Here is a 16,921-nt window from a genome sequence, read left to right on the forward strand (position 1 = left end):
GCCAACGTGCCCAGAGCTTCAAAGGGTAAAGGCAGTTTCAGGAGCTATCAATCAGGACAGTGGCCATCCTGTGCAAATGTAGGCACAGGCAGAGGACAGAAGGAACTGCAGAGCTGGCTCCATGCCCTCCTGCAGATGTCCCTCCTCAGTTCCCAAGCTTCTGCAGCTGCAGCCTGCTGCCTCAGTCACCCCCCCACCACCACCCACCTCCCCACACACACAAGCAGAGTCCATTGGTACTAAAATCCGACCTTCCCTTTTCTCCCTTTCTTCCCCATCCACACCCCTCAACACTCAGGCACTGTGGTCCTGCATTGATGACTCCCAAGTAAAGGTGTTAGCTGGCATCACAGCTCTGGGCAAAGACACTATATTCCTTCAAACAAATCGGATGGCCCCTAGACTGACTCTCTTTAGTGACCACCTCTCAGCCACTGGAGCCTCTGTTCTCAAGGCTGACCTTTGCTCCCATTCTCTGCTCCAGAGGGGATCATGTTACATCTCTCTATTCAGGCCAGCTCCCCCCCACACACACTTATGTTTACACCTCAGGACTGTAAACATAAGAGACTACAGAGGCAGCTTCCTCTCACCTCTGCCCCCATCAAAAATAGTAAATGAAGCATAGGATGTGCTAGGTCAGGTCCAAGCCCCTGGCCTTGGAATTCCAGGCCCTTCAGGGTCTGAGGCCTTTGTCACAGGCTCAACTGCTATGTGTACAAACCAGGCTTCAGTCCAGCCCCCAATACATTGAAAGAAGCTTTAGTGCTGTGGTCTCTCTCTGCCTCTTTGTGTCTATCTAAAAATAAATAAACACCAGCTTGAAGGAGGGAGAAAAAGCATGCACATACACTATCCACTGTGCCACCTCTTCGGTTTCAGGTGGTCAGGCCCACACCCCCCATCCCAGTGGTCCTCGTGCTAGACAGCAGTGTCATTTACATAGGATCGGGGCATCTGCCCACCTTACACAGAGCTTCATTATTTAGCTCCTGTTCCACCTGCTCCTGGCAGCTTGCAGATCAAATGGAGGACAGAGCAGTCAGTCTAGAGCTTTCCTCTCTCTCTCTCTTTCATTTTAGACAAGACTGAAAATCTCTAGAATTTCAAGCGTGCTGTGCTTGCAGAGAGGGCTATGTGTTTATTCATCCTCTCCTTCCAAGGGTGACACAATCAGGATGCAATCCAATATCCTGTAGTCTGCCGCCAAAACCCACCCAGTCAGCTGTGTCTGGAAACCATGCGGGTGTGTACACACACACACACACACACACACACACACACACACACACACACACAGAGAGAGAGAACTAGCACAGAAACAGAGGCGGCCATCCTATTCCTATGCTTACCCTGCTTTCTTGCCTTTCCAAAGACTTGGGGGGTGGAGGTCAATAAACCTACCTATACACACTCAGCAAGCCCCACCTGCCTTCTCTCACAGCTCAGCTTTCACTGGTGAATTGTCTGGAGTACAGGGATGTTTTCACCCCAAGCCTGTTGCCAAGTTGCACCCTTTCACTTCAGAAGCCATCAATCTAGGGCTATTGTTGTCAGCTCAGAAGCCTCAGGGACCACAGCATGTCAATCCCCATGGCATGCAGACACACACACACACACACACACACACACACACACGAATGGCCAGTGTCATTCTTGGGTCTCAGGAGGCTGATCTGGCCTCCTGGCTCTGCTGAGGGGTGACTCTCACTATCGCCAGCCTCTCTGACCTATATATGGCATCATTGGCATGTGGTCCAAGGTGCACCACTTGCTCCAAGATGCCCATCCCAGGTGTCTCTGCTGGTCTGTATGGGGTGCCTACCAAGGAGGAGCCAACTGCCTCTAAAGCATCACTGGTATGTCTGAGCTACCACAACTCAGAAAGTAACTCAAGTTTCCTACTGGCTTATTCAATTTCATGAATAAGACCACTGGCCCAGGGTGGGGGTAGATAGCATAATGGTTATGCAAAGAGACTCTCATTCCTGAGGCCCCAAAGGCCCAGATCCAATCTCCCGCACCACCATAAGCCAGAGCTGAGCAGTGCTTGGTACAAAAAACAAACAAACAAAAACAACAACAACACAGCTCCAACTCCCAGATAGGTCCTGAGCCATCAGCATTATTCCATAATTGGTTCAGATAAGGCAAGTGTCCCGGGTTGAGTCTTTATGGCCATCCTGTGACCATAAAGGGAACAAGCCTCAGGCTAAATTCAGAGAAGATGCCAGAGTCAAGAAAAATCACAGAAAGGGAGAACCAGTGTCTGCTCTGCTTCTGGGCTCTTTCCACTCTAGTTGTAAATCCTCTTTACAGCTTAAGCTAGTTGAGTAAGGCTATCTATCACCTGTAACCAGAAGCATCTTGGCTGCTACAGAGGGACAGGAAAAGCAAAGACCGCAAGGACAGGGAAGAAAACTGTGAAAAGTCAAATGTGTCAGTGTACGCAGCCAAAGGGAGGAATGGGTATCAAATGATGACATCAACACTCACTGAGGACCACCCTGTATGCACTAAGCCAGTGATTACATACAGACTCCTACAGAGTCCTTCCCATCCCGTGGGGCAGACACCATTGCTATGCCCACACAGGCAAGGTGATAGAGGTACACAGAAGCTGGAAAACTTATCAGGGCAGAGCAGGAATTTGAGAGCAGCCAAGTCTTGGCCCCAAACCACTCTAACATACTGCCTCTCCTACTCTTGCAAGACTCCCTACTCATTCAGACTGTCACTCAACACACTCTCACTGGGCATACTGGCTGGGTGCCGGGCACTGGGACAGCTGCCAGTGAAGATGAGGACACTAGATTCTTGACCTTATGGGGTTGAGACTAATTCAGACTAAACTCAAGTGGCTGTAGAGGCCAGGCTTGGTAAGGTAAATGGGGGGAGGGGGAGCAGGCGTGGTGACAAGGACAGCAATCAATAATAGTTATCAAGTGCTTGTCACACATGGCTCTCATTTAATCTCTTAGCCCACACATCAATCCTATGAAGTAGGCTGTCATATTATCTCCACTGTATACATTAGACAACTGAGGCAGCTGGAGAATAACCTACCCAGACCATGCCCAACACTGCTTGGGAGACTGAAGTCAGGATCTGAAAGGAGACAATGCAATGGCAAAACCCACGCTGCCACAACATCACTTCACTGCCTGCTGGAAAGACCTGCTGATCTGGCAAAGTGTGGGGTCCCCCAGGGCTAGGTGGGGATGATGAGGAACTGCCGAGGCTGTGTTCAACCCACAGTTCTGTTCTGCACCTCCAGCCAACTGTGGGAATGCAACTCTTCTATTTTTCCAGAGAATCCAGAAACCTAGATCTTTATGTGAACATTTTTTTCATGTTAAGGTTGGAAAGTGATGCCAAATGAGAGTACCAGGAGAAACCCAAGACAGCATGTCTGGAAACTGAACCTGACTCACAGCCTGGCAATCCCAGGTCTGGTGAGAAGAAGAACTAGAAGGACAACACAGACGTCTCCATTCTTGGGGCATGGAGCCCAGAGTGTGGCTGCTCCTTGGGAAGAGCCTCCAAGCTTAACTTGGACCTGGTGAGGTAGACCAGCTGCTTCTGGCACTTTACACACACACACACACACACACACACACACACACACACACATACACACACACACACACATCCAGCTCCCAGGGGTGCTGGGGGGGGGGGGCACGTCTACTGTCCTCAAAGCTCCAGGGTAGAGAGCTGGCAGCTCTGAGTGCCACATGCACAATGGGAACTCCACAGGACTATTATCCTCTCTCTAATCACTAACAAGCTTTTGGGTACTAGGCCAGGCCCCTGGCTTTTTGTGTGATCATTTCTTTGGCACATCAAAAGACAATAAGCAAAATAATAACTGTTCAGGCCTGCTGTGTGCTCTATGTCCAGCTGTCCAGAACAAAGTAGAGAATGACATTTTGTTATGCAGCCCAGTGGATAACTAGGACATCCTTTCCACAACCAGGAAATGCTGTCTGGGCCTTGTCGAGCAGCCTGAACAGCCAGCCAAGAGAGGCTGTCCCTTTTACCAAGAAGAGAGGTAGGGTTTAGGGGAGAAACCATGTCTCACAGCTTGCCCACACAAAAAACAGGCTTCTAGCCAGAAATAATTGGAATCTGCTAAATGTCTGAACCAGATGAGCCAGGGAGGCTGTGAGTGAATAAAGGCCACTGACATCAAACCTCCCAAACTAAGTCTGTTGTTGGGTTGGGAGCAGAGGGGATGCACTATCATGAGTATATAGCTTCTAAGTCTTGGGGCAAGAGCAGTCCCTGTCCCCAGAACCTGCACAGAACTCTCTTCTCCTCTTTTAAAAATGTTACTATTTATTTATCATTGGGTAGAGGCAGAGAGGAATTGAGGGGGGAGACAGAGAAGGAGAGACACCTGCAGCCAAGCTCCACCTCTCGTGAAGCTTTTCCCCTGCAGGTGGGGATCAGGGACTTGAACCTGCAACCTGGCGCACTGCACTGTGTGCGCTTAACCAGGTGTGCCACCGCCTGGCCCCCAGAACTCTCTTCTCCTATTAGGCTTCCTCACACAGTACCCACTTGCCTGAGCACCCTGCTAGGCAGACAGGAAGCCCACTCCCCAGGAGAGTTCCAACCCTGGGAGGTCCCATTAAGTCACTGAGCAATGGACTCAGGAGTCATTGTGTCACTGGGAGCTTTCTCCGCCCATGCTCCTGGCACAAACCACCCTACCCCCAACTGTAGCTAGTCTAAGAACCCAGGTCTTTAAATAGCCAGAGCAGAGGCCTCTGGTCACAACCCATGGTCATAGTACAACTGTCCTTGAGTCGGAGAGGAATCCTAGGAATTTTCCCAGGAAAGGCTTAGGCTCTGGTCCCAGGATTCCACAGCAAGCTTCTAAGCCCAGGTCAGGGATCACGGGAAATAACCAAAGAGATATGTGTGGGAGGGTAGGGGTGGGAGTGCTGCTCCCCAGTGCCAGAAGGGAAAAGCAGAAGCTGGATATACCTGTCCCAAAGAGACACCTGGGAGCCAAAGAGTTTCTGTCCTATGGGGGTGGCTGAAACCTAAGGAGAAGACAGAAGCAGGGATCAAACACAGTGTCAGCAAAGTGGCAAATGAAGTAATAATGGCAAGATGGTAGCTGGGCCCAGGAGAAGGCCACTAGTGACTCTTACATACCAGTCACTCCTCAAGACCACTCAGGCCCAATCCCCAATGTTCCATTATCTATCCTTCTCCCTTCCTTTCTTCCTCCTCCTCCTCCTCTTCCTCCCGTCCGTCCCTTCCTTCCTCTCTTTTTTCCTTCCTCTATTTCCTACACACTGCTCAGCTCTGGCTAAAGATATGAAAGTCTTTTATTCACATAACTATTATGCTGTTCTACTCATCCAACCCCTGCCCCTCCATTTTCTTTACTTTCCTGTCCCACTAAAAGGTACCTTCCTCTTTTTTTCTGTACATAGACAGCCAGGACAGCATCTAGCTTAGTGATCTGAGGTGGCTTGCTTCATGTTTCTGTCAAAATCTAGGAAACTAAGAGCATAGTTACTGGGCTCTGAGTTGACCGATCCCACCCCAAACCCAGGGCACATACACACTTGAGGAATTGTTGCATGACCTGAGAAGGTCCCTCCAACCACAGAGCAAAGGGACCCTGCCTGGAAAGAAATGGAATTTAAGGTGTTCATATTTTTCCTCTTGGCTCAGGGACTGACAGCAGCCCCACTGCCTTGTGGTGCGAAAGCCACAAGTGATTTCAACATCACTGGAAGGAGTTGGTCTTTATTACTGCTGTTTTTGTTGTTTTCTTTTTTTTTTAATTTATTATTTTATTTTATTTATTTTTTAATTTCTTTATTGGGGAATTAATGTTTTACATTCAACATGTTGGTTTATTTTCTAACTAGGAAAAAAAAAATAAAGACCTAAGTTCTTCCCCATTATACATCGCCAATTGACCAATAAGAACGCGTTTGGCAAAGGACAGCCCCTCAACATTAAGTTGGAGGACTCAAAGAGCAGGACCAACAGCTTGAAAGCTGTCAGGAAGGAGCTGCTTGTTGCTGGCTTTGAAAGTGACTGGGATCCATCTAGATTCAGTCGGCTAGGAAGGATCGTCAGTTTCCCCAATGAATGGGTACTCATGGGATGCACCACGGGAAGGTCGATCCAATGCATCAATCATCCCATTATACATGATACTAGGGATCAAACCCAGTATTTGTGCATGCCAGGCACATACTCTACTCTGAGCCATCTTCTTGGCACTAAGGTGGCCTTTATTCCACAGTGAATACGGCCCCTCTCCTTATAAAGGGCAATGTGCCACTGTCCCTCTCTCTCAGCCTGAAGATGAATGCCAGTGCTGGGGCACTCACGTGAGTCAGCACTGCTACCCTTCTCTGCCACCTATCCCGTTCACCCTGGCACCAGGAAGAGCATCAGGCTTGCACCCAGCTCCACAGTCATGTATGCTGAGTAGACTTGTATCCATACCAACAGTTCCTCCACAGCAGCAGAACCCAGGAGGCCCTAGCTATGGCAGTCCCTCTGAAAGCAGTCAGCTCCTATGATCTAAAATGACCTTATTCTCTCTTCCCTGTTCCCTCTCCTTAAAGTGGCACCCAGGATAGGGGCCAAGAACCACCCAGAAGTCATGTGTTTGTGTTTCGAAGAGGAAGATATCCACTGTGCAGCAAGAACACCCAGGGCCCATGCAAGTTCGCTGAGTGGTTGGTTCCCTGCCCTGCCTTCCATCACCTCATGTAGCAGGGGTTCCTTACATGAGCCCTGAGGATGCACTTGGTTGCAGCAAAGAAGATCCCAGTTCTATTACAATGGCATGCTAGTCACAGGAGGAGTCCTTTCCTCAAGCAGATGGGTCTCTCTCCTGCCTGTACAGCTTCTGGAAACTCCGCATGTTAGGGGCCATACCAGGCAACCCTGGGACCCCAGCTGACAGCACAGAGTCAGAAAGGCAGGGAATGCACAGAAGCCAGCATGCCCTTAGGACCTCTACTCTGTCATCCTGCAGCTGCCTGCTTCTGGTGGCTGAACTTAAACCACAGACATTTGTGGTAGTTACTGACCCAAATATGTGCCACCACCTAGTTCATACGAGGGATCAAAACTCAGAAGGCTCCACTCTGCCATCTCAAGGGGTAGGTGCTCAGATGCCAAGGTTGGGTTTTGAGTTGACACGTGTCAGCAACCAGAGTCTGTATCCTCACTCCATAACGGGCTACTGGCCTCAACCAAATGACAGGCACAAAAGAATCTAGCATCTTCCCTGTCATCCAAAGCTTTCGATAGTCCACACTGTCCACTCCCATTTCACTGGTATTGTGGTCAGTCTTGAGGACTCTGTTGCTCCTCTGACTAGTCCCTTAGTGTATGCTCCCTAGAATCACCAATACCTTTCCACCAGCCTCCCTGCTCTGGCCGCTTCCAATCAGGATCCCAGATAGACCTTCCTACAGTGAGCACACACAGCATGGCATGATGCCTGATGCCCATGAGGAGGTGGGGCAGGGAAGACGTGGGTAAGACGTGTTCAGGGGAACAAGGTAGAGCTGCAGCTTTGTAGGCAGTGCTCACTGATGAGCCCCAGACACTGAGTGCCTCACAGACATCGCTTGCTCAGCTCTCATTTTTCCCACAGAATGGCTGGGAAAGGAGGTAACTGGCCATATTTATAAGAAAGGGAGATTCACTGTGTGACAGAGTCTTATGGGTGGGAGAACTGCCTCCCACATCTCTCCCCATCAGCTTTTGCTCAGGAGAGGTTAGGCACTCTCACGATAGCCTGCTTCTTGGGGAAGTGTCAAGATTACAAGGGTGACAACAGAAGTGACAGATGGTGCTCAGGATACAGCAGAGATAGGGAAGGTACTGACTAGCTGGGAGGAATGCCAAGCATGAGGCTGCCATTCTGCATGTTCCCCCCATCCCAGCACTCCATACCTCCACTTCTCCCCCCACCCTAGAAGCTCCCTCATCCTGGAATTTTTACCCTGACCCATGAGATTCTGACAAGAGAAATATAGGGAATAATCCTCTTGGGTAGGATGAGGTGACTCCCAGAACTCAGGATCTATTAAGGAGAGACAGAGCAATATGGTCATGAGTCAGTAGGTGCAGTAAGTGGAGCCCTGGATTTGCAGGCTTTACAGAGGCCAGATGCACTGGTTCTCTCTCCCTCCATATCTCTTTTCTTCTCCCTTGTAAATAAATACATAAATATTAAGGAAAAAGAAGAAGAGAGAGTACACAGAGTGGTGATACACTGGAAGAGAGTACACAATATTATGTATAAGGACCTAGGGGCAAGTCCCTAGTGCCCATCTGCAAAGGAGATGTTTCATGGCAGTGGAAAAGTCCTGCAGGTGTCTCTCCTCTTTCTTTCTTTCTTTTTTTTTTTTTAATATTTTTATTATAGAGACATAAAGGAACTGAGGGGGAAGGGAGGGGAAATGGAAAGGGAGAGAGACAGCCCTGCTTCACCACCTGTGAAGCTTTCCCGTTGCAGGTGGACTAGGGGTTTGAACCTAGGTCCTTGCACACCATAATGTATGCACTTAATCAAGTGTGCCACTGCCTGGCCCCTCTTTCTCTTTCTCCATCTATCCCTCACCTCTATTTATCTGTCTCTCACCCTGTATAAAAATAAAATAAAATAAAATAAAATGTTGGCCAGGCACAGTAAAATCATGCAGGCACTGAGCCTCGGCGATATGCCTGGTAGCAAAACAAGGATAAAAAAAAAAAATCAGACAAAATTCTGGCTATTCAAAGAAGGTCAGAGACATCACTCTCCCAGAGGGCTGACCCAGACATGTGCACCCAGGTTATGTTCACCCTCTCCTTATGGATGATCCAGAGTTGATCAGAGCCTAGCCAGAATGAAAAGGCTGCAAGGTCTGTCGTGTTTGCTTAACGCTATGTGAGGACTAGGAACCCAGCACACATTGATCTCAAAGTCTAACTCTATATCCTCGTCTAGGCTGGGGCAGTCCCCAGCCCCTCCTGGGCTGGTCTGACTATGGAATAGCTAGAAAGGCAAAGTAGACATGCCACAGCTTTATCAGATTGGAGCCTCAAAGCCACTGCTTACCACCAAAGTCAACCTAAAGGCTGGCACCTAAGCATATCTCTAGACATGCCACAGACTACAATTAACCTTTCACGGAGCCTTTGAAGATTATCAAAGAGTATGGTAGTGCTATTTTGTAAAAGACAAAAGAAGAAATGATTTTCCCAGGATGACAAGTCAGGATTGTAGACTGGAGTCCAGACTCCTAAATTTGGGCCAAACTCCACCCAAGGTCTCCACCCAAATTCAACCCAGTCCAAGTCCTCCCAGGAGTTTGACAGCCTAGAGGGTGTGGAGGGCATAGAAGGCATCCATCCATTTCAGCTTAAACTGGCACAGTGACCAAGACTCAAATCTCAGGCTCCACATCTTCACCTGAGTCAGGCCCCTCTCTGTGCAGTGGCCCACAATGGGAATAAATCCCCAAATCCTCACAGCAGTGGTCTGAGAACAAAGAGGGAAGTAGAAGGGAAGGGAGGATCTTTTTCCCTTGAGGACAATCTCTGGACAGGCAGTTATGGGAGCCCTCAGGGAGGGTGCCATGTAAGGGGGCAAGTACACTCTACTACCTTCTCACACAGATGCCCAGTATTAGCACTCACAGGGAGATCCTGTGTCATTTGTAGTGTGCTTACTATGTCCCACACACTGCTTTGTGGACCTCACCTGCCTCCTCTCACTAAATCCTCACTATAACCCTATGAGAGACCCTATATTTTCTCTTTTCTCCCATAATACAGATGAGAGCACTGGTGGGGTTAAATCACTTGCCCAAAGTCACAAGGCCAACACACAGTTCTGCAGGGTTCGTAGCAGACAGTTTGGTTCTGGTTATTCTACATACCAGAGTATGTACAGATCTCGCAAGACCAACTATTGGAGCAACCTCTCGCCCAGACAGACCAGACTCAGACATAACTTTCTGGTCAACTGGACACCAAAAATGTACACAAATGTGCACGCAAAAATGTTCATGTGCTCAAAGGTCTCTTGCTCTTCAGCTAATCAGCAGTTTGGTAAGGATTCTGGTACTGCCCTCCCTAGGTACATTAATTCCAATTTACAAAGCAGGGTGAAGTGAGCTTCTGATTCACTCCACTTCTGAATGTGCTCTTCCTATATTTAAATATACTTACTTCATTGGCACACAGTCCCCTCCCCAACGGGAATGAAACATCACAGTCTAGAAATTACAAAACCCAGGACTCCCACTTTAGTAATGCACATGTCCAAAGTAGATGAACAAATGTATTTTCAGATTAAAGGGGAAATTTATATATATAAATTCGGATGACAGTATTTATAGCATGGATTACATAAGTTCTAGCTCCTTTATTTAGCCCCAGAACCAATTCCTTATCGGTCACAAATTCAGCAGCTCCCCCATCCCACCCCACCCTCCCCCAACAGCCCTAAGTCCTCCCTCCCCCTCCACCCAGCCCATCAGAGCCTCATATTCTGGCAAGAGGACACAGCTTCCTTCACTGTCACAGTCCAGGCTCTCAGACACACCCAGACCCAGCCTTAGACACCAGGGGACAAAAAGACACAATCCTCAAAAGCCGCTTGCCTCCCCTTCTCTCAGTGAACTGTAAAAATCTTTAAGAAGTTGGCGATTGGCTGGCTCAAGCCCAGAGAGACCCCTGCAGGGACCACCAGAGACGTTAGCAGCCCTGCAGAAGGCACTCCCCCGGACTGGGGCCCAAACAAACATCCATGGGGCTGAATCTGGAATCGCTCCAGTTCCTGGGGAATAAGTGGCCTCAGATTTGACCACTGAGGTCAGACCTGCCTGGAGTTGCACCTAGGATTCGGGAGCTTGGGTGTAAAAAGGAGGGAAGAGGAGAGAGTGAAGAATAAGGGGGAGGGAGGTGGAACGCAAAGGAAAAGCAACTTCAGGTCTCCTGGAGCTCATTTGAGAGGGGGAAGGATGGACTCCTCGGATTCCTGGGGCCTCACCAGTTGTGTCCATACAACAGCACACCTGCATGGCTAGGTATCTCTCCCACCCTGCAGAATTGCGCTGGGAGATCTGTAACATCCCGAATTCCCTCCTCAGGGGCCCTGGATATGGAACTCCTACCTGGCTAGAGTCCGGCAGCTATTAATTTGCTCCTTCCTGAGAAAGGGGTCTGCCTGTCCTGTGCCCCGGGGGGCGACCTCACCAGCCTCCGGACCAGGCGCCCCAGCCTGGCGCCCCGGCCCCCCCTGGCTGAAGCTGCCAAGAGCTCTTCCAGGGTCTCCCAGCCGGTCAGGCGTCGAGGCCCGGCCCGGGCGCTGACAGGCGGGTCGCCCCAGCCCCCTCCCCGCGCCCCGAGCCCTGCGCCCCCCACCCCGCGCGTCGCGGCCCGGCGGGGCCCTCACCGAGACGCGCTCCAGCTCCGTGGCCGCCATGGCGAGCTCCGCACCGGGCGGGCGGGCAGGGCGAGCGCCGGGGACAGGCCGGCTGCGGGACGCGCTCCTCCCCGGCAGCTGTGGCTGAATGGATCCAATATGGCCACTTCCTGGAAACTCCCCTTGGCGGCGGCGGCGGGAGAAGCCGTGGAGCTGCCCCCGCCCCCGCCCGTGGGACCGGCCTCCCCGCCCGGCCCGGCCACGAGCGCAGCCCGAGCCCCGCCGCTGGGACGGCCGGGGGTCTCCGCTGCGAGGCAGGAGGTGCCAGCTGCGGGGGCTGCTGGGACTTGTAGTCCGCAAATTGGGGGGGGGCCTGGAGACCAGGTCCTGGGGGGGAGCAGATGTCGGCCTGCCGCGTGTCCCTGGGACGCTAGGGAATAGCTGGGGGTGGGGGTGAGTAGGGGTCACGGACCCGTACCCCAGGAAGCCCGTCCTGTGAAGAGGAGAGTGGGGTGCTGCATGCGCCCTGTTAGGTCTCCCTCGTCCAGTCGCCTCCACCCCGTCGGAGCCTGCAATTGCTCTGGAAACACTGGCCAGCGTATCCACTGGGCATGCAGCTCGTCCGGTCCAGGAGAGGCCACTCAGCCTCGTGTGCGGGCGCCCAGGGCCCCACCTGATGCTCTGGTCGGAGCCAGGGCGGGACCTAGGGAGGGGACCCGCGCGTCTGGCCGGGCGGCCTTCCCTGGCAGGAGACCAGCCCTCAGTGCCTTGCGCAATGAAAGAATGAAAGCGCAGGATTCTAGAGTGTGTGTGTGTGTGGGGGGGGGGGGGGGATGCGGGGGTAGGCAGTGCAGATCTCAACGTTCAAGGCATGACATTGTAATTGATCATCACTCAGCCTTCCCTCGAAGGCTTGGGTTTATGTCTTAATGGAATCTAGCCTCTCTGCAAAGAGGATTTGGGGCTCTCCCATACATTCTGATAATCTTACTAATGAAAACGTGCACAAAAACTAATGAAAACGTGCACAAAAACTCAGAAACTAACACCTCTACGCAAGCTACAGGCCCCAGGGTCTCTGATCCTTTTCACCCACTGCATATAACATCCAGTTTTCCTGAATTTCCTGAAACTCTGCTTTTCTTTTTTTTAATTTTCCCTCTGCTCTCTGGAAATCAGGCAAAGTTTGCCTTCTCCTCCTTCAGTGGTCTCATCCTAAGTGAATCCACCACCCTCCACACCTCCCTCTACTTGTAGTATCTTCCTAAGAAACAATGTGACCTGTCCTTCCTACTCAGAAACTTATGCTGGGTGGAGGTCCTAAACACTTATCAAAACTTGACACAACTGACTTTAAAAGGAGCCTCCTCCCTGCCCTTCCACTGGTCTTTAGGCAGTTGCCCTCATCTGGACTGGCTTCCCTCTACCTCCCTCCCCTCCCAGGCAAATGCTGCATGTCCCTATAATGCACTGACATCTGGCTGGGCCTTTCTGACTCAATATTTTCATGTCCCTCTCTCTAACATGATTTTTTCCCTTTGTTTCCTTTTGTTTTTTTGGTCCTCTCCGGGGCTTCACTGCCCCAGGCTGAATTTTTCAGATAGAAAGAGCAACACAAACAGAAACCATAGCACTGAAGCTTCCTTCAGTGTAGTGGGGGCTGTGTTCCAGCCTGACTTCTGCACATGTTAGGGAACTATTCTATCTAAGGGAGCTATTCTGCCCACCTTCATGCTGATGATATATACATGTGATATTGTAGTTTCCTATAAGAACTGGGCACACTGTGAGGGGCCAGGCAGTAGCACAGCCAGTTAAGTGCCCATGGCACAAAGTGCAAGGAATGGCATAAAGATCCCAGTTCAAGACTCCCTACCTGTGGGGGTCACCTCAGCAGTAAAGCAGGTCTGAGGTGTCCTTCTCTCCCTCTCTCTGTCTTCCCCTCCTCTTTTAATTTCTCTCTGTCCTATCCAACAACAACAATAACAAAGGCAACAAAATGGAAAAAAAATAAATAGCCGCCAGGAGCAGTGGATTCATAGTGCAGGCACCGGGCCACAGCAATAACCCTGGAGGCGAAAGAAAGAAAGAAAGAAAGAAAGAAAGAAAGAAAGAAAGAAAGAAAGAAAGAGGACATATTGTAGCTAAGGGAGCTGAACCTATGCAAGCACTTTCAGTTGGATTCCCACCTCCTTCCCTTGCTAATGGGTTTCTTTTTTCCTTTGTTGTCATAGCTTCACTGCTCCAGGTCAACTATTTTTTTTCCCCAGATAGAAACAGAGACAGAGGGAGAATGTATACTTACTTTCCAAATTCCATATTTCTTCTTATCTCCTTCTCTTTTTTCACTTCTACCTCTCCCACTTCCTCCTTTTCTCCCCCTCCTTTTCCTCCTACTTTTTTTTCTCCACTGGGCTCCCTCCTCCCCTTCCTCTTCTTCATGTTTATTCTCTAATGCTGGTGGTTCAGAACTATTTGGAAATAAAGTTGCCTATGGGGAGGCACATAGGTTAACATAACACTTATTTCTTTCTTTTTAAAAAATAATTTTATTTATTTATGACTTATTGGGTAGAAACAGAAAGAAATTGAGAGAGGAGGTAATGGAAACATTGGCAGCACTGCTTCACAGCTCATAAAGTCCCCCCCCATGCCTGCAGGTGAGGACCAGGGGCTTGAACCCAGATCCTTTTGCATGGTAACATGTGCACTTAACCGGATGTGCCACTGCTGACCCTTAATAATAGTTTCTCAACACAAGGCAGTGTGATTTCTTATGATAGTATTTTCATATATTCCTTAGATACCCCCTAGGTATCTAACACACACAATGATCCCTAAACAACATAACTATATTAGAATGCTATGTTGCATATAGGGGAAAGTTTCTACAGAAGTCCTCAGAGCTTTTGAGGAAACTGAACACATTGTCACTGTCAGAAAGATAATGGAATATTCAGTTCTTTTCACACTTAGTTGCCCATCCCTCTACCCCCACCCCCACACACATAGTATCACAATGAACAGACACATGACAGACCTCAATTTGTTTCCGACTTTTGTCTACTGGGTCTTTTTTTGTGTGTCACATAAACATTTAAAATGGTAATTTTATAATCTCTATCTGTTATTTCCTTTATGGCTTTTACCATAAAACCTCTTTTCAAAAAAAAAATCATTTTTTTTTCCAGAGCACTGCTCAGTTCTGGATTATGGTAGTACTGGGAATTCAATCTGTGAGTTCAGATTCTTAAGCATGAAAAAAAATTTGTATTATGCTATCACCCAGCTCAAATCTGTATTTTCTCTCTTTTTTTTTTTAAGTTTTTCTTGCTTTTTTTCCCTAATTTTTTATTAATAAAAAGGAAACATTGAGAAAACCAATTTTTTACTTATAAAGGAAACTTTGACAAAACCATAGGACAAGAGGGGTACAACTTCATACAATTCCCACCACCAGACCTCTGGATCCCACCCCCTCCCCTGATAGCTTTCCTATTCTTTAACCCTCTGGGATTATGGACCCAAGGTCATTGTGGGATGCAGAAGGTTGAAGGTCTGGCTTCTGTAATTGCTTCCCAAATCTGTATTTTCTTATGAAACTTTTAAACAATTTTTGTCATGTTTTGGGCTCATCAGAGATTTATTTGTGAGTGTGTAAGTCAGTTGTTTCACCTTTCTCCAATACAATACAAATAGTCTTACAGATTAAATTCTATTACATGTGTGTGGGTCTGTGGGTCACTTAGGACTAGGTTCAGCTACTTTAACAAGATAAATAGTTCTTTCTTCCTCTCATTATCCAGATAGGCAATGAGGGTGATATAATACTCTATATATATCTCTGCTGGGAAAGACCTCTCTTAACCTTAAGGCCCTATAGCGTGACATGTGCATTCCAGGCAGCAGACAGGAATGAAGGTGATAAAGAGAAAATAAGCAAACACTCTTGAATGACTCCAGAAGCTGTTATATAGCATGTCTGCTGACATCTGAGCCATTTGAACTTGGAAAAGGGGTCTTTATCATGTAATCTAGCTAAAAATTCCATAAAAAGTTAGGAGAGTAGGTGTTGGGAGGAAGCAACAATCTTTGCAAAGTTTGTTTCTAGAATATTATTTTCTAATGAGATACCTGAACTTTTACTTTTTAAAAAAATCATTCCTAGGAGGATTCATTGCTCTAAGCTGACTTTTTTTCAGATATACAGACAGGCAGAGAGAGACAGACTAAGAGAGGGGAAGATACCACAGCATGGAAGCTTCTTCCAAAGTGGTGGAGATTGGGGCACTAACCAGTATGTGTATGACAAAACAGATATTTGGCTACTTTTAAAAATTTATATAACAAGCAAGATAATAATCAGCTCCATGACACTATTCCCATTCAACCACAGAAATGATCACTATATTACATTATTACAGAAAGCTTTCTATGTGTATTTACAGATAGGAGAAAAGATCATTAAAAATGTTTTATGAGAATGGGAGTGTAGTATAGATGTTATTTTAATTAACAAGTACAAAATTTAATTTTACTTGATTTTAAAATAAGTTGAAATGAAACTGAAGGAAGAACTGGACTTCTTGACCACAAGATATATTACTTCCTATAAAATACTTCTGAGGTTAAACAAAAATTAGGGAAAAATATGAATAAGTGGGTGAGGCTAGATAGCATAATTAGTATGCAAAAAGACTCTTCTGCCTTAGGCTCTAAAGTCCCAGGTTCAGTCCCCTGCACCATCATAAGCCAGAGCTGAGCAGTGCTCTGGTTAAAGAAAGAAAGAAAGAAAGAAAGAAAGAAACCATTAAGAAGCTAGGGTTATTTTAAAATTTTATTTATTAGACAGGGATAGAGAGAAGTTGAAAAAGGAAGACAGAGAGAAAGAGAGACACCAGAGGCCAGGTGGTGGTGCACCTGTTTTAATAAATACATCACAGTGCACAAGGACCCAGGTTCAAGCCCCTGGTCCCCAGTTGCAAGGGGAAAGCTTCATGAGTGGTAGAGCAAGGCTGAAGGTGTCTCTCTCAGTCTCTCTCCCTCTCCATCTACCCCTCCCCTCTCAATTTCTCTCTCTGTCCAATAATAAATGAATAAAAATATTTTTAAAAAGAGAAAGACACCTGCATCACTGCTTTACTACTCTTGAAGCTCCCCCTCCCCACAATGGGGACTGGAAACTTCAACCCAAATCATTGTGTATGGTAGAGTTATTTTTTTAATATCTTATTTTAGTGAGAGAGAAAAATAGAGAGAGGGAGAAAGGCAAAGCAGAGCACGGCACAGCTCTGGCTTTTGATGGTGCTGGGGATTGAACCTAGGATCTCAGTGACTCAGACATAAGAGTATTTTGCATGGGGGTCAGGCGGTGGCGCAGTGGGTTAAATGCATAGTGGGTTAAATGCATGTGGTGCAAAGCACAACGACCGGCGTAAGGATCCCGGTTCGAGCCCATGGCTCCCCACCTACAAGGGAGTCGCTTCACAGGCGGTGAAGCAGGTC

The 16,921-nt window shown here is 48.2% G+C and overlaps 1 protein-coding gene across 6 annotated transcripts in view; it reads right to left on the reverse strand.

Moving 5' to 3' along the window:
* The window catches only part of SEPTIN8 (septin 8), a 30,484-nt gene extending 18,383 nt beyond the window's left edge, over positions 1–12,101 (reverse strand). For 2 of the 6 annotated variants that reach the window (XM_060177923.1, XM_060177914.1), the window contains exon 1: positions 11,447–12,101. In XM_060177923.1, the coding sequence (XP_060033906.1) occupies positions 11,447–11,476 (30 nt within the window). In that variant the 5' untranslated portion in view covers positions 11,477–12,101. The remainder of the gene's footprint in view (positions 1–11,446) is intronic. The other 4 variants (XM_060177949.1, XM_016186796.2, XM_016186797.2 and 1 more) reach the window with 4 other exon arrangements.
* Between the last annotated feature and the right edge of the window lie 4,820 nt (positions 12,102–16,921).

Source organism: Erinaceus europaeus, chromosome 2 (assembly GCF_950295315.1).
Source record: "Erinaceus europaeus chromosome 2, mEriEur2.1, whole genome shotgun sequence".
Classification (NCBI taxonomy): Eukaryota; Metazoa; Chordata; class Mammalia; order Eulipotyphla; family Erinaceidae; genus Erinaceus; species Erinaceus europaeus.